At 42.8% G+C, this 26,001-nt stretch overlaps 1 protein-coding gene across 2 annotated transcripts in view; it reads right to left on the bottom strand.

The window, feature by feature from the left end:
- LOC145351504 (glutamate receptor ionotropic, delta-2-like) overlaps positions 1-26,001 on the bottom strand; it is a 380,118-nt gene that overhangs the window by 124,317 nt on the left and 229,800 nt on the right. For both annotated transcript variants that reach the window (XM_080201102.1, XM_080201103.1), the window contains exons 5-7: positions 25,937-25,990; positions 8,635-8,808; positions 5,716-5,877 (exon numbers count right to left, since the gene is read on the bottom strand). In XM_080201102.1, the coding sequence (XP_080057228.1) occupies positions 5,716-5,877; positions 8,635-8,808; positions 25,937-25,990 (390 nt within the window). The remainder of the gene's footprint in view (positions 1-5,715; positions 5,878-8,634; positions 8,809-25,936; positions 25,991-26,001) is intronic.

Genomic DNA, 26,001 nt, shown 5'->3' with positions numbered 1-26,001 from the left:
AATCTCTATTAGGATACCAGAAAGATCATTTATTCTGCCTTAACAAAAATGTACTGAATCATAGAATCCCTACAGTGCAGAAGGAGGCCATTCAGCCCATCAAGACCACAGTCCCAATCAGGCCGTACCCTCATAACCCCTTGCACTTACTCTGGCAAATCCCCCTGACACAAAGGGGCAATTTAGCATGGCCAATTCACCTAACCCGCACATCTTTGGACTGTGGGAGGAAACTGGAGCATCCAGAGAAGACCCGCAGACACAGGGAGAACATGCAGACTCCACACAGACAATGACCCAATCCAGGAATTGAACCCGGATCCCTGGCGTTGTGAGGGAGCAGTGCTGACCACTGTGTCGCCTGGTTGTATACTTTGCCATTACTGTCTGAAATATTGAACACCTGCAAGAATGTCTTGGTGAATTTTAATGACTGTTTCCTTGTTTTTTTTTGTATTATTATCTGTTAGCCCCTGGAAGCTTGCATCCTTAAATAGGCCAGATATCAGATTGCTGCGGTTTCATTGTCCATAAAATTTTAATTGATCTTTTCACTAATTCTTCATTTCTATTGAACTTGAAAACAGGAAAAGCCCCATACTCCTGCTTTCCCTCACAATCAAATAGTTTTCTAACACCCACAGTTTAAGGCCATATATGAAAAGTCAGTAAAGTAGCCAAGATGGAAAGGAAGAACAGGGAGGGAAAAAGTAAGCTGAAATTATAGCACAAATTCGAAAGGGGACGATGTGTCTCTTGCACACGAGCCCGAGATGACAAACCCATGCAGTCCAATGAGGTTAATGGCTGGACCTTGTTATTTTGAATTTACAGGTAAAAGTGGCAATTCAGAAGTGGAAAGCTGCAGCCATTGAACCAGGTCTTTAGGTGCAATAGGGTGGACAGGATAGAGCCCAGAGGAAGGGAGACACCAGGGCTTCTTTCTGAGGTCCCAAGAGGACATCTATATTGATTCAGCAATTTAAGAACATTCTGAATGCAAATAAAAACAAAAGTCACAAAAAGAGAAACACACTGGGGTTCTCCAAAATTTCTGCCTTAATTCCAGGAAGACACCAGCAAAATATTTGAAGAGACAACACTGCCATTTATAATTAAGCAAAATCCTGCGCATGCTGGAAATCTGAAATTAAAACAGAAAATGCTGGATAAACTTGGCAGGTCTGGCAGCATTGTGGAGGGAAAAACAGACAAAGTTAGCTCTGAAGAAGAGTCATCTGGACTTGAAACAATGCACTCTGTTTCACTCTCCACAGATGCTGCCAGACCTCCTGAGTTTGTCTGCCATTGGTGGTGTTTCTCCCAGAGATTCTGTCAATCTTATGCAAGTAGTAGCGTGGAAAATGGGAAAAATGCTAAGAGAATTTCAGTTGAAGATACTGGGCTGTAATTTCAGATGAGTGGCAATGGAGTCAAATTTCCAACTAGCTCAAAAATCCTTACCTTGAAATCTAGCTGACCCTACATTACTCCACCTTCCAACTCAGGCTGAGTGAGATCCGGACAAGACAGGGCATCCTTGGGGCCTAGCATCAAGTGCTGTGCATCCAAAGGTAAGTAATAGGTGCCTCCCCTTCTTTAACAGCACTGGGTTTTGCAACCCAGGTATGTTTAAAGATACAGCCAGGTGTCTAGATCCTTGATAAGCCAAGGAGAAGTATGCAAGGCGATTAGCATGGTGGGAATGGGGGAGGGGATGGCGGTGGTGATGATGTGTGAAATTGGGCCGAGTGGGAGGAATTCCACGGGTGACAGGAGGATTGAGAAGATATCATTTGCTCATCCAGGAGGTGTAGTTGGGCCTTGGGGTGGAAGAGTTCCCTTGGTGAGGGTAGAGGGGTAGATAAGTCGGTGAGGGGATAGGGAGGTCTGGCTGTAATCAGGTTGAGGTGGGCTGTAAAGGTGAGGCTTGTGGGGACTCACTGTGGGTCTGTACAATAGTTACTGTTTCTTGGGATGTGGGCTTTGCTGTTTAGGCCAGCATTTGTTGCTCTTCCTTCAATGGTGATGGGCCACCTACTTGAACTGCTGCAGCCCAAGTGTTGGTACATCCACAGTGCTGTTCGGAAAGGAGATCCAGGATTCTGACCCAGTGGCAGTGAGGGAACTGCAATATAGTTCAAAGTCAGGATGGTGAATGACTTAAAAGGGAAACATTCAGGTGTTGCTGTCCCCATGCATCTGCTGCTCTTGTCCTTCATGCTGATAGAGGTTGCAGGTTTGGAAGTTGCTGCCTGCCAAAGGAGCCCTGGAGAGTTGCTACGGTGTATCTTGTAGATAGTGGGTTGTCTTGTCCTGGATAGCTATGGGCTTTGAGTGTTGTTGCAGCTCGACTCATCCAGACTGGTCCAGGGCTCCATTAATAATAAGGGTCAATGGTTGGATTCTTTCTTGCTTGGAATGGTCATAACCTGGCACTTGTCTGGCATGAACATTACATGCTACTTATCAACCAAAGCCTGAATATTGTCCAGTTCTTGCTGCATATGAACACAGGCTGCTTCAGTATCTAAGGAGTCACAAATTACACTGAACATTGTGCAATGATCAGCTAACATCCCCATTTCTGACCTTATGATGGAAGGAAGGTCAGTAAAGCCACCCTAGGGAACTCCTACAATAATGGCCTGGGGTTGAGATGATTTACCTCTTCCATTGTGTTAGATATGACTCCAACCAGCAGAGAGTTTCCCCCCACCGATTCCCAGGGACCTCAGTTTCTTTGGGACTCCTGGTTGCCACACTCAATCAAATGCTGCTTTGATGCCATGGGCAGTCAGTCAGATCTCTCCTGTTTTTTTCATGGTTTGGGCCAAGGTTGTAATGAGGTCAGGAATTGAGTGACCCTGGTTGAACTCAAACTAGGCATCAGTGAGCAGGTTATTGCCATTTGATAGTACTGTTGATGACAACTTCCGTCACTTCACTGATAATTAAGTGGATAACAGGGTGGTAGTATGCCGGGTTGGATTTATCCTGTATTTTATGGATAGGACACACCTGGGCAAATTTCCAGGTATACTGAAAAAGTTTGGGTAAGGGCATGGAGGTGGGGGTGGGGGGGGGGTGGGGGGCGCTGGCTAGTACTGGAGCACAAGTTGTTAACACAAATGTCTTCAGCAGTTTCTTGAGCTCACATGGAGTGAATGGACTGAAGATGGTGGGTGTGACACTGGGAATCTCAGGAGGAGGCCAAAATGGATCATCTACTCAGTACTTCTGCTTGATCATGGTTGCAAAAACTTTAAAATTGCCCTTTGCCCTGATGTATTGAACTTCCCCATCAATGAAGATGAGATTATTTGTGCAGCCTCTTTTTCCAGTTAGTTGTTTCGTTACTCATCGCCACGAATAGATGTGGCACTACTGTAGAACTTAGGTCTGATTCATTGGCTTTTGGTTCACTTCTTTCAGTCTATTGTGTATTGATTCTGCTGTTTGATAAGCAAATGGACCTATGTTGTACCTCCACCAGGTTGATACCTCATTTTTGTATGTTCCTGGTGCTGCTCCCAGCATGGCCTCCTGCACTTTGTATTGAACCAGCGTTGATCCATTGGGCTGATGCTGATGGGCCACAGTGCCTCATGGATGCCCAGTTTTGATTTACTTCATCTGTTTGAAATCTATGCCATTTAGCATGATGGCAGTGCCACACAACACAATGGAGAGTATCCTCATTGTGAAGATGGGATTTCATCTCCAGAAGAAGCTTGTGGTCACTCCCACCAATACAGCCATGATCAGATGCACCTGCAACAAGTAGATTGGTGAGGACAAGGTCAAGTAGGTTTTTGCTTATTAATTCCTTCACCATCTGCCACAGGCCCATTCTAGCAGGTATGCCCTTTGGAACTTATCCAGCTCGGTCAGTAGTGGTGCTACTGAGACCCTCTCGGTCGTGGACACTGAAGTTCCCTCACCCAGAGTATATTCTGTACCCTGCCACCCTCAGTGCTTGTTCAACAAAGTGGGAAGCTGAATCAGCAGCTGAAGAGTGGGGGCAGGGTGGTAATCAGCAGGAGGTTTTCTTGCCCATGATGTCATGAGACTTCATGGGGGAACAGAGTCATTATCCTGGAAAAACTCACTTTTGACTGTACACCATCATGTTAGAAGTCTCACAACACCAGGTTAAAGTCCAACAGCTTTGTTTGGAATCACGAGCTTTCGGAGCGCTGCTCCTTCATCAGGGGTACAACTACATTGCCATCTCAGGTGAACCAGTGGGGCAGGACACACCCAGGAATGATGATGGTGGTGTCTGGCTCATAACCTACAAAGGTATGATTTTGTAAATATGACAGTGTCAGGTTGTTGCTTCACTAGTCTGTGGGACAGCTCTCCCCAGTTTTGGCACAGCCTCCAGATGTTAATAAGATGAGCATTGCATGACCGACAGGGCTGAGTGTACCCTTGTTATTTCTGATACTTAGGCTGATGCTGGATTGTTCATCCTGCACCATTCCTTTCTGGCCTTTTTGTCGTGCTTTGATGCAATTGAGTGTTGTGAAGTTGTGTATGTAGGGTTAAAAATGTGGTGTATGACAAATGTAAACAGTGAAAAGAAATGCTAAAACAAAAAAAAAATCAGATAGCACTGTCTGTTTAAAAAGCAGGTGTCTGTGCATGGATTTTAAATTGTAGAGGGCAGGCTGCAGAAGCAGGTTTTTGCAATATTTGTATCAAAGCCTAGCAGTCAGTGTTCCAACCTAAACAAAACAGGCTTTTGACTTGAACCAATGAATTTACAGCACGTACACAGAGACACAGAACCAATGGAATTCAAATGTGAGAGTTGCTGACAACCTCAGGCCACTCAGATTACAGAAATACTATGAGGTAATTCCAGGTATATAAACCCCAGACAAGAGAGGTAACTGTTAGAGTATGCTTAGCACCTCTTGAGTCAGAAGGAGGGAAGACGAGGCTCTCATGTAAATCCTGCAGTTTCATGTATGTCTTCATAAAATCACCATCTAAATAGAGAGATACGAACTCAGAAAGTGTTCCAGATGAGAGCGTTACCAAAGAAGGTTTGCACTTTCAAAAGATGCTTGTTTGTATATTAGTTGAGAGTGAGTGAATCTGTCATGATTTATTTCATTATTCCTGAAGGAGTCTTGTAACATTTGAACAGCATTCTATTGGGATTTTATTCAGTTTGTTAATTGTTTTAATAAGGTTGACACCAGTTTAAAAATAAAGACCTGTTAATTGTTCATGACAGAGGGTGTCAATCCTGCTTTAATTTACCAAAACCAATCGCTGCCTACTACCTCACATATACTCGTATAAGATTATGAGGTGAGGTATTTCCTTTCAACTGGTTCCAAAATTGAGCAGAGGGAAAAATCACCTCCACGTCATGACACGAGTGACTCACTAAGCATTTCAGAGGGCAGTTGAGAGTCAACCAGATTGCCGCGGGTCTGGTGTCACATGTAAGTCAGGCCAGGTAATGGTGGCAGATTCTCCTGAAGGACGTTAGTGAACCAGGTGTGATTTTTCATGCGTCCAACAAAATGTTTGGACAGGAATATACCACTGCATCTGTTTTTCTACAAATTCTTCACAAGGTCATCTTCCTGAGGGGAACTTAAAGAATAATTTTTTGTAACTTCTACTATTACAAGCTTCTTGTACTTTTACAAATGCAATACTATTTGAATGGTGCAGTGAAACACACAGTACCTTTTTGATTGCTTCAAATGTAGACTTTCCACCTTGCCAAGGTTTAGAATTTTTTCTTATACACGTCAGACTAGCCATGCTGTGCCATTTTCGATCCTCCAGTTTTTTGTGGAAGGCATCAGCCAGCAGCAACACACTGTCATATACGTAGAGATTGGAGATCTGCAAAGATTAGACACAAAAGCAGCTTTCAGCAAAAAAATTAATACTGAAATGATTATTCCCCCGACAAAGGGAACTATAGATTAATGCAGCGCTTCAGCTGAAGATAAGCATGTAATTTCCGTAATGAATTCTTTCACCCACATTCTATAAAATTTGAGTGCGAGGATTTACCAGTCCCCTGAGATAGCACTTTGATGGGGGGATAAAAAGGTTTCTGAGAGATGAAAGATTTCTGAAGATTTCACACCATGTGCATTAATGATATCTTATAATTTCACCACAGGACTCGATTGAACATCCTAATAAAAGTGTCTGAACATTGTTAAATATATTTTGCAATTAGTTAATTTATTAATTATTACTTTATGCAATTTAAATGTTAAAAGTATAAGCAAATCTGACTTTTGGTCAGCGTAGCATTTGAATTACAGCCAACTTGTATAAATTCAGTTAAATTATAGCATTGCTGAAGAGACAGTGAACTTATTTCTCAACTTTGCAATTACAAGATATCAAACATACAGGGCAGAATATTACGAGAATTTGGCAGAAGGTAAGTTCTGGTGAGAAAGCTGGCGTGGAAATCACCAACTCTAGATTTTGTCCCAAGGATAGCTAATTCACAGTTTTACCTGAGTACAACATTAATAGGTTTCATGAAAGAAGAGGGCAGAGGAAACCATTTTTGTGATCAGGTTAATGGCATCCCTACAAGTGAATGAATATCACAGATAGACAACAGAGGATCTGTATGGACAGCAGACAGTATGGACCACTTGGCTTTGCAGGGTACCAGAGTCTGTTGAGGGGGTGCCACAGCCTCTAGTCAAAGAGGTCATCTTGAAGCCTTCTCTGTTAGCCACAACAAAATTTCCAAAAGCACGAATGACTAATCACTGCGAAGGCGGATTTTCCAGGCTGCTGTGCTGCTCGGAGGCCATTTAATGGCCTGAATGCTAGGTGCCACAGCCTGGGCACATCTCCGGACACCGGATTTCTGACGCTATCAGCTCTACGCCAGAAATTGGCGTGAAACTGTGTTAATTATCTAAATGCTCATTAACATGTAATTTGCAGGCCTGGGACTGAAGCCTCTGGGCCTGCTAGCCTCTCTTCTTGCTGCCATGAGTATTTCACTCCAATGGGGTTTACAACAGCTTTCCATTAAGGAGCAGCTGACAGTCTGATCCTGCTGGAGTGAAGGTGGGGGCCTTGGAAGCCCTGCCAGAGGGTCAGGGGGTAAGGATGGGTGTCCCCTTGGCAGCGTCAGCCTGGCCCCCTGGCACTGCCCAAGGGGCAAAGTGGCAATGCCCAGGGGTCACCTTGGTATACTGCCAACTGGACATTGAGCACTACCAACGGGGTGGGGCCAGATGGAGGCTGGAGCATCTGGAGGGAGATTAGTAGGAACGGGGGTGTCCCACTGCCACTCTGCACTCCGCAGTGACAAAGGGAGGGAGGGAGGCCAGAGACCAGGGCAGGCATGGAGAGGGTCGAAGCAGCACAGAGGTTGGGGGGGGTGGTTAGGGCTGGCCCAGACATGCTTGGGAGCTCAGCACTTGTGGTGTGGCTGGATCAGAGAGGGCAGTGATGTGGGGTCGGCCAGCAATTAGGCTGGCCAGCAATTAGGAGGCCGGTAGTGCATGGTTACTGTGCCTGCGCCAATCTCGACATTGATAGATCGATGTATGCATAGGGGCCTGCTCAGTGCTTTGCTGCAGGCCTCTATTGTGGGAATAGGCCCAGTCACATAAGATAAGTTATGCTGATAAGAATATACACATTCTGTGGTTTCATTGTCCTAAAGAATGTGGTTCATCTCACTTAATTTTCATCCTATCATGCTCTGGAGCAGCCTACGCTTGGCTAAAGTGTACAGATTACTTTAAAAACATATTTTAAAATCCAAAGTACATGTTTGAGTCAGAAATACAGGTTCAAATCTCTTACTTGTTTAAATCTTTTACTGTGATTTTGTGTCTTTATGTACTATGATTGTATGTGTCTTTATGCAGATAATACCCCTGTTAATCTGTAATTCTGATCTGGAGTCATTTCACTTAGTGCTAATAGTTTTATTAAATCCCTGATTATTTGAAATTTCTCAAACAGCCACCCTATTTCCTTTTTGTAGGAACTTTAACTTTAAACTAGAGAGAGGAACATTCCCATTTTATACTATCTCACTTTGTACTGTCTACAGAATTACAGTCCAGAATTGCTCCCAGCTTCCAATGGATTCCCGCATCCCCATTTCGCTGAGTAATATCTTGGAGCGACTATCTCCAAGTACTCAGTTTTCAGAGAGATTTTTAAATTCATCTCCAGCAATAAAGACCAGTTTGTTGATTTTTGAATGATGAATTATACTCAATTTTCTGACCCATCTGTGACTACACAACACTAACAATTCTACCCTTACATACCATGAGATTTTCTCCAGTTGTTTAACCTTCACATCTGATAATGATATGTGAATGCAAAATCTTTACACATATTTTCAAGAGTCAATTATTCATCAGCTACACTTGACTCCTTAAAATGGCAAGATCTAAACATATTTTGTGTGTGAGTATTCAATAAGCATCCAGGATAGCTCTAAAATTGTTCACAATATTGGATTGCTTTTATACAACATCAATTATCACAGTTCTACTTAGATGCACACTTAGCTTGCAAACACCTCACAGAAATAATATTATTCGTACATAAAGAGCAGAACCATTAAAAATCAATTATTGTCACATTCCCTACCTCCATGTGCTGTGTGAAGGGATCCTTAGGATTACACATCACAGAAGAAAACCTGTGCGTGTTCCTCAAACAGTACTGGCTCTTGCTTTCTGATATTGGGAAAATTTGCCGAATTACAGTCAACCTGCCCGTCAATCTCTTTGCCAGCTCCCGAATATCTGCATCATTTATTTCCTTAGTTTGATAAAAATAATGCAAATTAGATATTCTTTAGTTAAAGGAATAGCACTCTAAATGCACTCTGTAGAGTGCTCACGCAAAGGCAAACATAAGTTGAACACAAAATCAGTTAAGAAGGTCAACCGGAATCTGTAGGAATCATGAACACAAACATTTGTCATTGCTTTCTAATATATACAAAACATTTTTCTTTGTAAAGTCATGCGGCACAATTATATCCACTAAATACAATTTCTGAGCTTGTATTACTAACTACAAACTAATTTTTAGTTGATTTTTAATTCTGCACAACTGTTGCATAATCAATTAGCATTTGCAGTACATTTATACTGCAAGCTTAGGGTAAATGTAAATGCACTTTTGACTTGCACCAACAATGAAATGATAATGTAATTCTTGAGATCCAAACCCTCTTTGGAATGAGGCATCCTACAGCAATTAGTCTCATGCCATTTTAGTTTGCCACTGTGTCTGAACCAGGACACAAAGTGCTTTATGGCACTCAAATCCTCAGGGAACTTCACCAAACCTCAGTGGTGGATTAAATGAACCAGCATTTATTTTTGTATATTCCTAATTCTTTTCAAGTTGATATGTTACATGCACCCACCCCTCCTCTCGACCCTCTGCAAATTTACATTTCTGACTTCTGCGAGAGTCCAGCCTGTAGCTAAACCCAGACAGGTATGCAATACTAGCCAAGACTATTTCTGTTCTGACCAGGCAGGAGGAAACAAAGTGCATGTGGTGCTACTTAACAGAAAATATCGATCTCAGGCTGATCTGGAAATTCACCTCTGGGTTTGTCTGAGCAAAGGCTTCACGACAACTGAGCAAACCCAATTTACATTGGGGCTAATTTTTATAGCAGGTTGGCAGATGGTGGAGTTGGGGTGGGGGCAGGAAAGTTGACATCATGCCATGGCCAGGGTTCCACCTGCCTGCCCTGCCATAGTTTTACCAGGAGAGGAGGGTCTGGGAGACCTCTCCTCTCCCTGGACCTATTGAAGCCCCTAAGTCGCCACTTCTGATCCTCCGTCCATCATTTCCAAAATTTACAAGCTGTGGAAGAGGCTCATGCCACATGTGCAGCCCAGCAGGTTTCACTGATCAGATTGGTGGCTGGTCAGGCTGGTGGCCAGTCAAAAAGGAGAGCACAGCTTTCATACAGGCCACCCATGTCCACTGGTTCTTCTCTCCCCTCCCTCCCCCATTCCCCTCCTCCTGGGTCTTCCCATCCCTTCATATCCCCCCTCCTCCTTGCTGCTCTGTTTGTTGGTCCACCCACTCCACTCATCCCTGATCATTCAGTTCTACCAACTTGACCCTGGTGAGACTCCAGACATACTTTAAAATCTGGGCTCCATCACTGCAACCCTTTTTCAGGATTGTCTGGAGTCCAGACAGCAACTGCTGCTATCACCAGAGTTCTGTCCAGACATTTGACTGGCTGGTAGCTCTTGGTGGTGGGACCTCCTTCCCAGATTGGGGCCAAAGACCCGCCTCAAGCCATTAATCACTGACAGCTTTAAAAAGGCTGCAGGGTTAGCTGGCCAGATACAGCAAGTTCAATCCTGACTTCTACATCAGCCGGCCTGCCCTGTAAATTCTAGCCAAGGAAGTGAAAGGGGCTTATTAAAATGAATATTACTTATTAAACCTGGAATCACTGCAAATCTTTCAGATCAAAATTATGTACTACATTCCTTCCATTTTATCCAATTACAGTATTAAATTTAGTTTAAAATTGATTGTCTCAGTATAAAAATCCAATGAGAATCCAAACCCAAGAATTCCATGCCACCTTTGACATTTCTTTAGTGTAAAGTCGAACACCTTTTCAAACTTGAACTAAAATGAATTGTATGCTGTTGGCAGCAGATTTTCACCCCAAAATTATGCCCCTCAAAGTTCCATATTAATTTCAACATTTCCTGCAATCTGCCCAGAGAGTACCATAGCCAGCAACAATGCCACATTTTTTAGGTTTATGATTATAACGCATTTGGGTCAATTAGATTTAGAAGTGAAACACACTAGTTGGTGGGATCAGGTGAAACAAGCAGAAGTGAGAAGCTTCAGAATGTGCTTGTCAAACTCTTCGTATTCTGCAGCTGAGAATGTTACTTTGAAGCAATTATAATTGGCATGCTGGAGACATAACCTAGGAGCTGTTTCAGGTAGTCTGCATACCACCCCTACTCCCTGACTCCCTCCTATCTCCCCTGCAGAATCTTCTTCTCAAGATAAATTAGGGCACTCTATTACAATGCCATTCTAGTAAAAAAAAATATTTAATGGCTTTATTATGGGAGGAGAGGATTAGCGGAAGAAATAGCAGCAAGAATAGAGGAAAGGAAAATGAGATACCGTTTAAGGACATTGTATTTGACCAATTATTAACAGCCTCAAAGAATATATGGGTAACACAGGCTTCATGAAACTTTTAAGAATTCATTCCATCAAAGAGGCCTGCTGATGACTTGAAGCCACTCTGATCTCCCCACGCTGCTCTGTCTGTGACAATGAAGGTAAAGATTGTGTTCAATTTATATGCAACAGGGTAATTTAAGGCAGTCCTGTGGGATTTTTCTACTATCAGCCAAGATACATTGCAGGCATGCATTTGTCAGGTTACTGAAGTACTTTATTGCAAGATAAGGAATTTGCTGACTTTGGCATCATTACAAGGCAACAATGAGATAGGGCCATTCAATGTTATAGGGCTCCTGATATGTTCAAGGTTAACAATAAATGGCATGCACATTGCTTTGACGGTATCCTCAGACAACTGTCGGGAGTGCAGAGGAGGTTTACTAGGCTGATGCCGGAGTTGAGGGGGTTGAGCTATGAGGAGAGGCTGAATAAACTAGGCTTGTACTCGTTAGAGTTTAGAAGAATGAGGGGAGATCTCATTGAGACGTATAAGATGATGAATGGGATGGATAGGATAGAGGTGGAGTGACTCTTCCCGCTCAGAAAGGACAGTAGGACTAGGGGGCACAGCCTCAAGATAAAGTGGGGGCGGTTTAGAACGGAGTTGAGGAGGAACTTCTTCACTCAAAGGGTGGTGAATCTCTGGAATTCTCTGCCCATTGAAGTGGTGGAGGCTGCCTCGCTAAATATTTTTAAGACGCAGGTTGATGAGTTTTTGATAAGCGAGGGGATTAAGGGTTATGGGGAGAGGGCGGGAAAGTGGAACTGAGCCACAACAGATCAGCCATGATCTTACTGAATGGCGGGGCAGGCTCGAAGGGCTAGATGGCCTACTCCTGCTCCTATTTCTTATGTTCTAACTTTGTCAATAGGAAGAGCATATACAAAGGATCCTGCATCTTAAATTTGGTATGCTAAAAATTATCACAAAGCAGTTTAAATTTGCCATTTCTTGATGTGTAGGTTAGATCGGAAATATGTGGCCTTATGAGGATAAGGTGGGGAAGAGAGCCTGGGTAAGATACTCTGTCAGAATGGGTGCAGATTCAACAGGCCAAATGACCTCTTCTGCACTGCAAGGATGCTATGATTCTTCAATGAAGAAAATCATGTCAACAAATGGCTTGTGAGTAGCAAGGCCTATCCTGTGCTCTCATATCTATGACGTCATGATATCATATAGAATTTCTCAGATATAACAACTAGCTAAAGAAGCCCAAACAACATTAGAGAAATGTCAGCTGGAATTTTAAAGCCATTCACGTCAGCAGGATTCTCTGGTCCTGCTGCACTGAACAGAGATTTGCCTGAGTGACAAATTTTTCATTTTCGCTTACAGTGGAGTGGGGCATCATGTTTCATATGGGGTGGCCAGGGAGAAAATTATGTTAAAGAGTCAGGCTCATAGCATCCACAGGCCAATTGTGGCTCTATAGTCTACTGCAATCCAGACTAGATGTTGCTTGATGTGATCTGCAAAACCTCTCCAGGCAAAAATTCCTTAAGTGACAGCTGTAGATGCTTTAGAATTGAGGAATAAAGAGATGATGACTTCCGCTTAAGAAGGATTCCACTTCATTTTGCAAGTGGTTTCAGAGCATATCTAGAGATTTGGATGAACAGACTGAGGGTATGGTTGCTAAATTTGCAGACAACATAAAGATAGGTAGGAAAGTAAATTGTGAAGAGGACATAAGGAGGCCACAGAGGGACATAGATAACTTAAATGTGTGGGCAAAGGTCTCATAAACATAATTCAAATATCACGCAGCACAATTAGCTGCATTCATAAGCAAACCTGTGAGGTTTGAACTTTAAAGTCAGCAGCTAAAGGAACCCTGAATCAGGTCACAGCCACAGTGAGTAGTGGGCTCACCAATGGCATCCGCACTCATTTCCTACTTGTAACTAATCAGAGTGAACAAACTATGATATAACTCCAAGTCAGGGTGGTGTGCTGCTTGAAAGGGAATTCTAACCTGACACAATTATTCTTCTGAGCAAAGTTGAGATGGTGAGTTTAGAAAGTGTTGTCAAAGAAGCCTTAGCCAGTTGTTGCAGTGCATCTTGCACATACTACATATTGCAATAATGGTGGAAGGAGTGAATGGAAAAGATGCAATTGGGATGCAGTTAAGTGGCCTGCTTTGTACTGAATGGTGTTGAGTTTCTTGAATGTTGAAGTTACATTCATCCAGGCAGGTGGAGAGTATTCCATCAAACAAATTATTTGCACTTTGCAGATGGTTAGCAGAATCAAGAGGTGAATTACTCTCCACAGGATTCCCAGCCTCTAACCTGCCCTTGTCCAATGCAGTTTCTGGTCAATAGTGACCACTGGACATTGATGGGACTCTCTGCATCAATTGTCCTGTTAAATGTCTGGGGGACTAGGGTGGTTGTTGGAGATGATCATTTCCTGGTATTTTTGTATGGTCAGAATGTTATTTGCCACTCATCAGCCCAAGCCTCATTGTTGTCCAGGTCCTGCTCATATGGACTTATTGAGCACCTGAGGAGTTACAAATAGTACACTCATCAGCAAACATTCCCACGTCTGACCTTACGTTAGAGGGAAGGTGATTGATGAAGCCGCTGAAGAGATGGTTGGGCTGAGGACGCTACCCTGAGGAACTCCTGCTGCAATGTCAATGCTGAGATAATTGTTCTCAAACCACCACCACCAATTTTCCTTGCATAAGTTATAGCTGCAATCATGGAGCAAGATGCTTCCCTAATTCACACCAATTTAATAATTATTTCAGCTCCTAGATGCCACATTTGGTCAAACACTGGCTTGTTGTCAAGGGAATTCAGTCACTTTGGGAATTCAGCTATTTTGGCCTTGTTTGGTACAAGGTTATAACAAGGGTCAGGTGTCCAGTGGCCCTGGAAGAAGCAAAACCCATCATCCTGGGCAGGTTATCGCTGTGTAAGTGCTGTTGATAGCACTGTCAATGATGTACCTTATGCTGATGAGTGCCAATAGACTGATGTAATGGTAATTGGCTGGGTTGAATTTATCCTAAAGAGCATGTAAATGGGCAATGTTTTACACTGTCAGGTAGATGTTAGTGTTGTAACTGTACTAGAACAGCTTGGCTGGAGGTGCAGCTTGATCCGAAGCATAATTTTCAGCATTACAGCCAAGATATTGTTAAGGTTCATAGGTTTTGCATATCCAATGCAATAAGTCATTTTTTGATAGCTTGTTGGAATGAGTTAAATTGGTTGAAGACTGGCATCTGTGATGGTGGGGAGGTCAAGATGAATTATGCATATGACACTTCTGGCTGAAGATGGTTACCAACACTTCAAACATGTCTTTTGCACTGATTTGCTCAGTTCTGCTATCATTGAAGATGGTGATGTTCATGGCACCTGCTCTTTCTGTTCACAAAGCTGTTGAATTGTCCACTACCATTCATGACTAGATGTGATAGGACTTTTTATCTGATCTGTTGGCTGTAGCATCATTTAATCTGTCTATGACATGCTGCTTCCACTTTTAATACACATGTAGTCCTGTGTTATATCTTCACCAGGTTGGTGCCTCATTTTAGGTATGGCTGGTGCTACTTTGAGCAGGCTTTTCGATGCTCATTGAACCTCATTTTTCACTTATTAAGGAATTTATGAAACACCGCAGTGTCTATTTCAATTTAAGTTATTGCTTTGGTCAACATTTATTTATGTCCTGCAGCTAATTAATAGAATATATAAACAAGGCTGTATGTTGAATGAATATTGGCATCAGAACTAATAGCTCTTCTGTAAATCTCACATTGTCTCATAGGGCTACGGTTGTGAGCTGTGGATTTTAAAAGACCTCTGGATTACAATCTTGATAGCGCAATGAAATTTCAGAAGCAATATAGAGAACAATCACTCCAAAAGGCAATTTAACAGCATTATGCTACTTTTTTACGATTATGCTTGGTTCTCACAATGCTAAACACTGTAATCATTCACAATTGCAGTACATTAAACTCTCCAAAATGTGCGCTCCGCTTCGATCAATATCAATCTGATCAAAGAACTAGAACTGGGATAGCAATTATATTGTACTGCCCAGAGCAATGACGTTCCATTTGAAAGTGACCCATTTTATTCATGTATACTCACCCCATCAGCGCAAATCTGCGATAACTCAAGTTACAGTGGTGATTTCAGGGGGTTTAAATTGTCCAATGTATTACACTTTTCTTTGTTATTCATTGGCTGGACCAATATTTATTGCCCATCCCTGGGGGCCATTTAAGAAAAAACACATTGCTGTGGATCTGAAGTCACGTGTAGGCCAGACCAGATAAGGATGACAGATTTTCTTTCCTTAAAGGACATTAATGAACTAGTCAGATTTTTATGACAACGGTTTCATTGTCACCATTAGATTTTTAATTCCAGATTTTTACCGAATTCAAATTTCACCATCTGCCAGAACACGTCCCTGGGTCTCCGGGTCACTAGTCCTGTGACAACTCCACTATGTCACTGCCTCCCCATTTGCTATTGAGTTTACTGGCAGGAGAGCTATCATATTTAGCTGCTCAACTGTTGTAGGAAAAGGCAAGGGGACATTTTGGTGTAGCTTAAGTAATAACTGGAGTTACTCATACCATATGTTCATGGAAAAGTGGGCTGTGTGCATTATATCAGCGCCATTACTATGATGGCTCTCAATAAAGTACCACATAAAAGGTTACTGCAGAAGATAAGGGTTAATAGTTTGGGCATTTTAGAGGAGTGGCTGTGCAGGAAACAAAGTTGAATCAAATGGGTCATTTTCAGGTTGGCAAACTGTAACTAGAGTGCTTCATGGACCAGTGCTGGGGGCTCAACCATTTACGATCAATACTAATGACTTGGATGAAGGGATCAACAGCTTAAAGCTGATGATATAAAGTTAGGTAAGAAAGCAAGTTGGGAGGAGGAATCAAAGGTTTTAATTTTCATCATTGTGGCAGGTAGTAAGAGTCAGTGAAATTCTTAACTTGGTCCACCTGCTTTAGCAGAAAGTGCCCACAAAAGGCAGGATGTTCACGGCTGCGGGAGAGCAGGTGCAGATTGGAGTCAGGCCAGCTGTTACAATTCCAGTTGAGGTTATCACTGGAGAGGAAGATCCCAGAACTGAATCCTGGTTCAAAAGATCACGGCCGGGATTCTTCCCAAAAAATTCGAAGTCCCCAGTTTGCTATAAACGAGGGTAACTCCTGTTGATTTTTTAGAAGTGTGATTTCTAGAATGAATCACCAACACTCTGAGCATCATAAAGTGCCCTACTGGGATTCCTTCTGAAAATCTGGGAGCAGGGCCTATTCCTGCCCAAGAGGCTGGCAAGATAGTGCTGAGTGGGCCATTGCAGATGTGCTGATCTGTCAGCACAGAGGTCGGCGCAAGCGCAGTTGCCCCACCTTGCCAGGCTCCAATCGCTGGTGAACCCAATTGCTGGCCAGTCCCGGAAAGCCCCATCACTGGTTTTCTGATGCCTCCTCCCCCGATTGCTGGCCTCCTGCATCCCCCCCCCCGACCCCCCAAACCCCGGGCCAGTCTCTATATTGGCCCCTGCCCCCAGCCAGCCCTGATTCCCACCACCCCCACCCAGATGGTCAGCCCCAATCTCCCTCTCCTCCCCCTGGACATTCCTGACACCACCCCCCACAATAATTGCCTCTTTCATAGGCTCCATTGCCAGTAGGCCCTGTGCCCTTTGGCTCCACCTCCTTGGCACTGCATAATGCCTGGTGGATCCATTGGGCATTGACACCTCACCCCTTACCTTCAGGAGGGCCTCAATGCCCTCTGTTTCCTCCAGTGTGGTTGGCCGTTTGTTCCCCATTAATGGGGAGCAGTTGTAAATCCCACTAGAGTGAACCACTCCTGGCGGGGTTGGGGAGATGCTAGCAGTCCGAGACTTCAGTCCCGAGTCCACTAATGATATTGACTTGAAGATTTCCATGTTGTAATCAGTTGCATGCCAATTTCCAGAAATCTTTGGCTGGGAGATATGCGGAGGCTCAGATGCCCAGCAGGAAGCCTCCAAAATGTCCTCCACTGATGTCTCCTGGCCCGCTGCACTGCTCACTAAGAACACTGCAGGCATGGTTTAAACAGAAACCAAAAAGCCCATATAAGCAAACACCTTTGATTCATATGAATCTAAGTGGAGCAGCGCAGCAGGCTAGGAGAATTGCCCCCATTAGCTTTTATCTTTTTATTCAAATGAGAGCCATAGGAATATCAATTAGCTCTTAACAACTGAAAAAAATCATGAAAAGCTTGACTATAATAAAATATTCCCTCACTCCCACTTATCACAAATGTATAGAGATTAAAAGATAAAACAGATTACAAAATATATCTTATGCTATGATGTTCTCAGTAACACACCGTCTCTGTAACTCAACACCCCACAAGTGGGAGATATCATCCAATTGAACTTCTGTAACTTCTCCTGAAACTCCCCACAAATGATTGTCATGTCTTTCCAAACTCCACTCTCAAAGAGATGTGACTTAGAGTCTGCTTTCAAACAATGCTTTCTCTTAGCTGGTCCTATCAAGGATCCACCTCCAGGATTTCCAACTCTCTTTTCAATATTCCTTTGTTTTCAATTGCCATGTGTAGCTTCCACATAATCTCTCAAGTACTTAGGCCCCAAACACACTATTGTCTCAAAGATTGGAAACGAGGACACCAAATGTTATAATTGCTTCAGATATCTGGCTTGTTGCTAACCAGCCTTATCAGCTCTGCTCTTTCCAGCTCCATCTTTAACTTCAATGAACAGTACCCTGTTCAAATTCCAGTTCCTGTTTTTCACTACATCAATCTTTGTGGAAACCTCCCTTTCCATTGCTTAATTTCTCGAATAAGCTTTTTTGCCCATTACTCAATAGTATGGGTTTCCTGCTTCTAGCAGAGCTGACAGACTTTTCTCACTCTAAGCTCCAACTGCTATGAATTCAGCTAAAACTAAACTCAAAAAGCCTTCCTGCGCATAAGAAGCCCCTGGTTGCTAAGCAACAACTTATTCTTTCTCCAGTGCTCTTGTTTACTTTTCACATCACAAACTCACTAAGCACATAGCAGGCACAGTTTGAACTGAAACCAAAAACGCTCCATACATGCAAACACATTTGGTTAAAATGAGTCTAATTAGAGGCTATCCTTATTATACAGAAACACTAAATTAAATCTATATTTCATTTCTAATATCCAACAATACAACAATAGATTACTTAAAGCTACCTCTGCTTCCTGACAAGGCCTGCCCCAGGAAAGATGGCAAACACAGCATGCTTAAAAGGTTCCCTTTGGTGCTCTAGGATTTTGTTCAATTAAAACATACCGGCCCTCACCATTCCCAAGCCCTTTTTTAAAAACATTTTTAAAAACTACTCTCACTAAAGGATTCATTGGTTCTACACAATGTATACTGGGACAATAGGCATGTTGGTGTCATTCTTTGGCATAGGGACTTTGCGAAGCCATAGACGGCATGAGGAGGACGTTTTGAAGCCACCTTTTCAAAAGGTCCCCTCATGCAGACTAGGGGTCATAACTCCACCGAGAACATCAACCCTTTAAAACCATGTTTTACGCCATGAAATTTGAAGAGGGGTGGGATATGACTTTCCCCACATTGTAGCAAACTAAGTCAGAGGTACCTGACAGGAACCAGCCCTTAACCTTTAAAAGCCCTCCTGAAAATTAAGGCATGCTGAGAATGGAGTTGGGAATTATGGCATTGAGGCCTGTTATTCATTTTTAAAGGACATGTAGACTCAGTGGAAATTCAGTCGAAACAGTCTGTAAAGGGAGATAAGTTAAGTTGCTTGGATCACTGTCTGTGTGGAGTCTGCATGTTCGCTCCATGTCTGCTTGGGTTTCCTTCGGGTGCTCAGGTTTCCCCCAACGGTCCAAAAGATGTGTTGTTGGGCGCATTGGCCACGCTAAATTTTCCCTTAGTGTACCTGAACAGGCACCAAAGGGTGGCGACTAGTGAGAGGAAACCGGAGCACCCGGAGGAAACTCACGCAGACATGGGGAGAATGTGCAAAATCCACACTGACAGTGGCCCAAGACTGGAGTTGAACCTGTGCTAACAGTGCTAACCACTGTGTCACCGTGCCACACCCCTGTAATAAACGCCAACATTACTTGGTGTACCTATTTTATGAGGAAATGTTAAGTAGGTTGGGCCTACATTTACTGGAGTCTAGAAGAATGAGAGGCATTTTGATTGAAACATCTAAAATTGAAGGGAACTTGATAGGGGCAATGCTGAAAGGATATTTCTCCTCATAAGTGAATCTAAACTAGGGGACCAACTTTAAAATAAGATCCTCCCATTTAATATGAAGATGAAAAAGAATTTCTTCTCTTAGAACTTCATCGGTCTTTGGAATTCTTTTCCTGAGAGAGTAGTGGAGATTGGATCATTGAATAAATTCAAGGTTGTGTCAAGATTTTTGATCTATCAGGGAGTCGAGAGTTATGAGTGGGGGGTGGGGGGTGGAGGGTCGGGGGTTGGGTGCGGGGGGGGGATTGGTGGTGGTGGTGGTAGCAGGCAGGAAAGTGGAGTTAAGGCTACAAAGAAATAAGCATGATTCTATTGTACAATGGAGCAGGCTTGAAGGATGAAATTACCTATTTCTGCTCTTCAATTTTAATGGTCTTATTAACTCTGATTTTAAAGTGGTAGCAATGGGTTAAATTTAAAGAACATGCTGATAAGATGCATGAATTAGGATGTGAGGAGATTTGTGTGGAGCCCACATGCCAGCAAAGACCAGCTGGGCTGAATGGCCCACTGCTATTTTATTTGATGTTGCGCTTAATTAGGTGGACTGGAAAACATATGCTAAATCTAAACCTATCCCATGCCTGCCAAGAGGGTTTGGTTAAAATCAGGGTGCAAGAGTGAGTATGGAGATTTAAATATCATATTGAAGATATGGAAAGGTACTCCAGCCTTCCATTCTCTTGTTATTGCATTCATTCAAAGAGCTTGAAGGCTGGTTATCGTCTAAGGTATCAGAGCTCTTAACTGTAATCCACTACTGTTTGTAAAAATATGACACTCTTACAAGATAGAAGGGGGACATATGTTAGAAAGACAAAGATAAAAGGAGCTTAGTTTCATCCTAGTGCACAGCCAGATAGCCACTGTTCTTGAGTCTATAAATATTCAGCATACTTGTCAATTGTGGTGACAGTCTGCTTATTTTTCATAGCTTGCAAGACATAAATGTAAGTATCTATATACATTTCAGCAATACCAGCAAGCTAGGGAACCATGAATGTGTCTGCATGTTTGGAAAAATGTATGCATGCTTCCTCTGCGATGCTGCAAAAAGCTGACAGCGAAATGCTGTAAAATATGTATTCAACATCATAATAATACATTAAATGTGCATGTGAATATAGTTACCATGGCAACATTCAGAAGATCAGCTAATCACTCCCCCATGTGCTCCCATGCCTTTTTTGCACAATAATTCCATCTGGGTTGCTTCAACGCTGCTTTAAACCAGCATATCCATCTGCTCCAAAAAAAAAAGGAATCTCCTTCTACTGTCGATCTTCTGCAGCAACCTTTAAAGCTTCACCTACAGAAGCAGCAGCTCAACTTCATTGAGGTTGGGGAGCCAATTCCCCCTCCTCAGTAGCAGGACAACTTTAAAAGTGACAAATTGCCCCTTAAAACCTAAATGAGGAATATCATGAACATAGGGCCTGATGCACCCCCGATGTATCATCATCCATTGTTGACTGAACATTGCAACATCACATTCATTTGCTGATTTTAATTTCTAGTGAGATTGCAGCTTTCAATGATGCAGGGTAATATAGCACTCAAGGATTGTGTCTCTGTGTCAATACAAATCAGTCCTAAATTCCGCAAAATGTGTAAGTGCTCATTATACTGGTCAATAATCCCACCCACTCCACTCTGACAATGCAAGTTTCATAGTTGAATTAAGACTACAGTTATGAGATGGAACCAAACAACAGAGCCTGAACATTTCTGATGGGATAATGTGCATGAATGCTGAGCACCAGTCTTACCTGGGTGCAATGATACACTTTCAGAGACCTAATTAGTAAACAACAAAGGATTTATTAAGAAGGTCTGGGTTGGGGAGGCTTGTGGATAGCCATCCCTTCCAGGGCCAACGAAGAAATTAAGTAGATAATTAATGACTATTTAAGGGCCTCATCCTGCCACGACTAGTGGAGTGGGGAATGGGTGTGGTGCCATGCAGAGAACTTGAAGTACCTCTGTCAATGTCAGGCACTCAGGGCATGTTCAAGGGATCTGCCATTGTAGAGGGGGTGAAGGGCTCTGAAATCAAGCTCCTGCATTCATTGCCACTCTTCCCATGACACTCACCCTGTGACCCCCATCCCACCCACATTCACCTATGGCCCTGGATGCTGAGTTAATCCTGAACTTCTGGTGGATGCATTGTCAGTAGATATGACCGATGTCATTGGAGTTGCCTGCAATTGACATCTGGTAGCATCTGACTGGTGGGAAGTTTTCAAGGGGAGGGAGTCCTGCACCCTAAAATCCTGCTGCTGACTATTCAAGTACTCAAGAGGCATTTGAACTTAGCAGACCTTCCACAACAAAGAGATAGCGTGACTCTCGCTGGTTCTCCTATGAGAAACCCCCAATTACCTGGATTAACTAATGCCACTTGGATGGAAGAACAGGCTGTTTCAGCCATAAAAATTCCCCAGTGTTCTGCTACTATCAAGAAATATCTTGTAGACACATTTATTCTCATTGCAATATACAAATTTGCATCACCTGGTGGGACAAAAGTGTTTGCCTTTGACATCATGGTAGCATTTGACTGACTGTTGCATCAAGAAGTGCCTGCAAAATTGAAGTCAATGGCAATCAGAAGGAAATCTCTCCACTGTTTGGAGTCTTACCTAGCACAATGATTGTTGGAGGCCAATTATTTCAATCCCAAAATATTGCCAGAGGTGCTCTTCAGGGTAATGGAATAGGTCTAGGTCTAGCCAACTTTATCTGTTTCATCAATGACCTTTTTTCCATTATCAGGTCAGATGTGGGGATTGTTATAGAAGAGTTTAGTACGTACAGGTCGATGTGGGACTGAGTGAGATACCATCCACAGTGATGCAAGGAAGCACATGACCTAGACCTATTGTTTTCTTGCCCGTTTTCCACTTAGAATTTTTTAAAGAAAATTCTGCCCCTTGTCTCCCTAAAGCCTGCCCACTATCTGGAAGGTGCAAGTGAGGATTGTTGTCAAATACTCTCCACTTGGCTGAATGAGCGCAACATGAAAAAAAAGCAAAGTTTGTTTATTAGTCACAAGTGGGCTTACGTTAACACTAACAACTTTCAAGAAGCTCCACAACATACAGAGCAAAACTGTCGGCTTGATCAACACCCAACAGCCATCTTAAACATTCACTCCTTCCATCGCTAGCAAAAGGTGTTGACACTGTGCACAATCTATAAGATGCGCTGAAGCTACTCAGAAAGGTTCCTGGAATAACACCTCACAAATGTGCCATTTCTACTACCTAGAATAACTAGGCGGGTGGACATATGGAATCACCTCCATCTGTAGGTTCCTCTTCAAGCCTCACACGATCCAGATTGGGAATTATAGAGATGTTGCTTCACCATAGATGGGTCAAAATCCTCAACTCCATTCTCCCCCCCTCCCCCACCGCTTCCATACAGAACTGTTGGTGTACCTGTATCAGGTGGATTGCAGCAGTTCGAGAATGCAGCTGACCATCACCTTCCCAGTGTAAAGCAATGAGGAACAAATGCTTACCTTCCAAGGAACAAATAAGAAAAAAATACTATGTACTATATATACTATTGTTTTTATACTGACATATTGTGAGATGTTTGTGTGTCCAGCTTGGAGAGACAAGACACTTTGTTATAATATTTAATCATAATACCATTGGGACCTTGATTCCCTAGGTACTGAAAACCCAGTAGCTAAACATAGCTGGCTGCTGAAATTACATATTTTTTTAATAGAAGTCCTTGTCTTGTGAGCCAAGAGCAGAAGTGGCTCCCCTCCTGCCCCCCTCCTCCGATGCACCCCTCCCTCCGCTGCCTCCATCCCCTCAAGCAAACTGTTTGACAATTACAGCATTCCATCTATCAAGTTGACTCCTCCAACCCTTGTTCTCTAGCTTGCCTTGTGATCTATTGCACCCTCCCACCCCAATGCTCACTCTTGCTGTTGATTGCCAGACTCCCCATCCAAATCCTTATCCTGTGTGCCATCGGAATAAAAATACAACATGTGCAGGTCTGAGGATGCAGGGAACCTTGGGGAAGGTGTTGCTTTTACCATCTGCCAACCCAGGCTTTGAACCTGGGGAACCTCAGAGCATTGCCCTAGGTTTGTGTCACCAGTTCAGTGACCTATACCACAGGCCACAGAAGGAACCTGAGAAGTTTTGCTTTGTGAGCAAGAGGAAAGAAGCATGTGACAACTATTAGCAATTTTAGTAAAAAAGATGTCAAACAGCCCTTTGCATTTTTTGATAATTTCATGTCAATTAACAGCCATGGCCAGAATTATTCAACCTTACCTGTAGCTGGGATTCTCCAGCCCCATTGCAGTGAATGGAGATTTGGCTAAGTGCCAAATTCTCTGTTCTCACTGGCAATGGCAGCAGGGTGTGCAAAACTTGAGAATTCCAGCTCAAATTTCTGCTGAAAATTTGTTCTATATTCTCTAGGCATTCTAAAACATATTCACCTACACTGGCTATGAATGCCGTGACTTTGTTAATAGGTATCTCATTTCAACTCTGAGTTGTGATAAATTTTTATACATCATGCAAATTCCTTCAACTCTTTCACAATTGCAATGGTATGTATTCCCTTCTTGAACAAAATATTGAGAGGTGATAATTACATAATAGCATCATTAAAGTGAAACTATTTCTTCTGGCGGGAAAGTCCAAAAAAGGTGTCGCAATCTTCAAATTAGTAGACCATCAAAAGTGAAATCACGAAGCGATATTTTAACTCAAAGGACTTTAGAAATCAGGAATTCTCCTTCCTGGAAAGCTGTATTGTGTCATTTGAAGACAGAATTTTTTAGATTTTTGTTTGGTCTGTTTCCCTGAATACCGTTATCCAAGGCATGATCAAAGTGAACTGCAGAGCAGAGGACCCAAGGTTTAGTTATGTTCTGATTTTCCCTTTTACAAGTATCAATATACATCTGTGGGATAGCATAATGCCAAGGTAATAATTACACATCTTCTGGGTAGTTAACAATGGTTTTGTTTTATTTTTGTGTGCCATTCTTTGAATTAATTAAATGGCTGTAGTTTAACAGTTTTGGCTGGAACTTAGTGATGTGGTGATGCTGGCGTTGGACTGGGGTAAACACAGTACGAAGTCTGACAACAGCAGGTTTAAGTCCAACAGGTTTATTTGATAGTAAACTCACAAGCTTTCGAGGTTAAACTCTTCATCAGTGAATGGAGAGTTCTGTCCTCAGACAGAGCATATAAAGCACAGACAGTTTACAGATTACTGATTAGAATGCAAATCTTTACACCTAACTTGCTATTCAAGTCTTAAAGTGGTCGACAATGTGAGTGGAAGGAGCACTGATCACAGGTTAAAGAGATGTGTATTGTCTCCAGGCAGTACAATAAGTGTGGTTTTGCAAACCCAGGCAAGTCACGGGGGTTACAGATAGTACAGATAGTAGACGTTGTCTACCTCATTCGCTGCAAGAAAGGATGTCCCGAAGCATGGTACACTGGGGAGACCATGCAGACGCTATGACAACGGATGAATGAACCTCGCTCGACAATCACCAGGCAAGACTGTTCCCTTCCTGTTGGCGAACACTTCAGTGGTCACGGCCATTCAGCCTCTGACCTTCAGGTAAGCATTCTCCAGAGTCGCTGAGCAGCGACTGATAGCCAAGTTCCGCACACATGAGGACGGTCTCAACAGGGAACTTGGGTTCATGTCGCACTATCTGTAACTGCCGTGACTTGCCTGGGTTTGCAAAACCTCACTTACTGTACGGTCTGGAGACAATACACATCTCTTTAACCTGTGATCAGTGCTCCTTCCACTCACATTGTCGGCCACTTTAAGACTTGAATAGCAGGTTAGGTGTAAAGATTTGCATTCTAATCAGTAATCTGTAAACTGTCTGTGCTTTATATGCTCTGTCTGAGGACAGAACTCTCCATTCACCTGACGAAGAGTTTAACCTCGAAAGCTTGTGAGTTTACTATCAAACAAACCTGTTGGACTTAAACCTGCTGTTGTCAGACTTCATACTGTGGAACTTTCTGGCCGTTCATGTCAGCAGGATCTCCTAGTAATGCCCCTGCCATGGGCTTCCCAGCAGTGAGAGGTCCAGAAGATCCTGCTGCCTCTGCAAAACATGCGGTGGGTTGCATAGAAAATTCCACCCTTTGTACTCAAAAATATTAAATTTCACACATTGCAACACAATGGATCCATGGCAACATCAATCTGCAAGACACACTAAATTCTCTTCAATTCTGGATATATGAAATTGACTGCTAATCAAACAAGACAACTGCATAAAGAACAAATATAAACCGCTAACATTTGGCAAATTTTTGGGGCAGAGTATATCTTATTCTGCTTAATTTCAATTACCTCATTTATGAAGATCCAATGACTATCAACAGCTGCCAAATTGGTGTCAACCGCCTGTGAAGGGA

Source organism: Carcharhinus amblyrhynchos, chromosome 13 (genome assembly GCF_965287045.1).
Source record: "Carcharhinus amblyrhynchos chromosome 13, sCarAmb.v2.hapA, whole genome shotgun sequence".
Lineage (NCBI taxonomy): Eukaryota > Metazoa > Chordata > Chondrichthyes > Carcharhiniformes > Carcharhinidae > Carcharhinus > Carcharhinus amblyrhynchos.
This window is presented reverse-complemented; position numbering and strand designations above follow the sequence as displayed.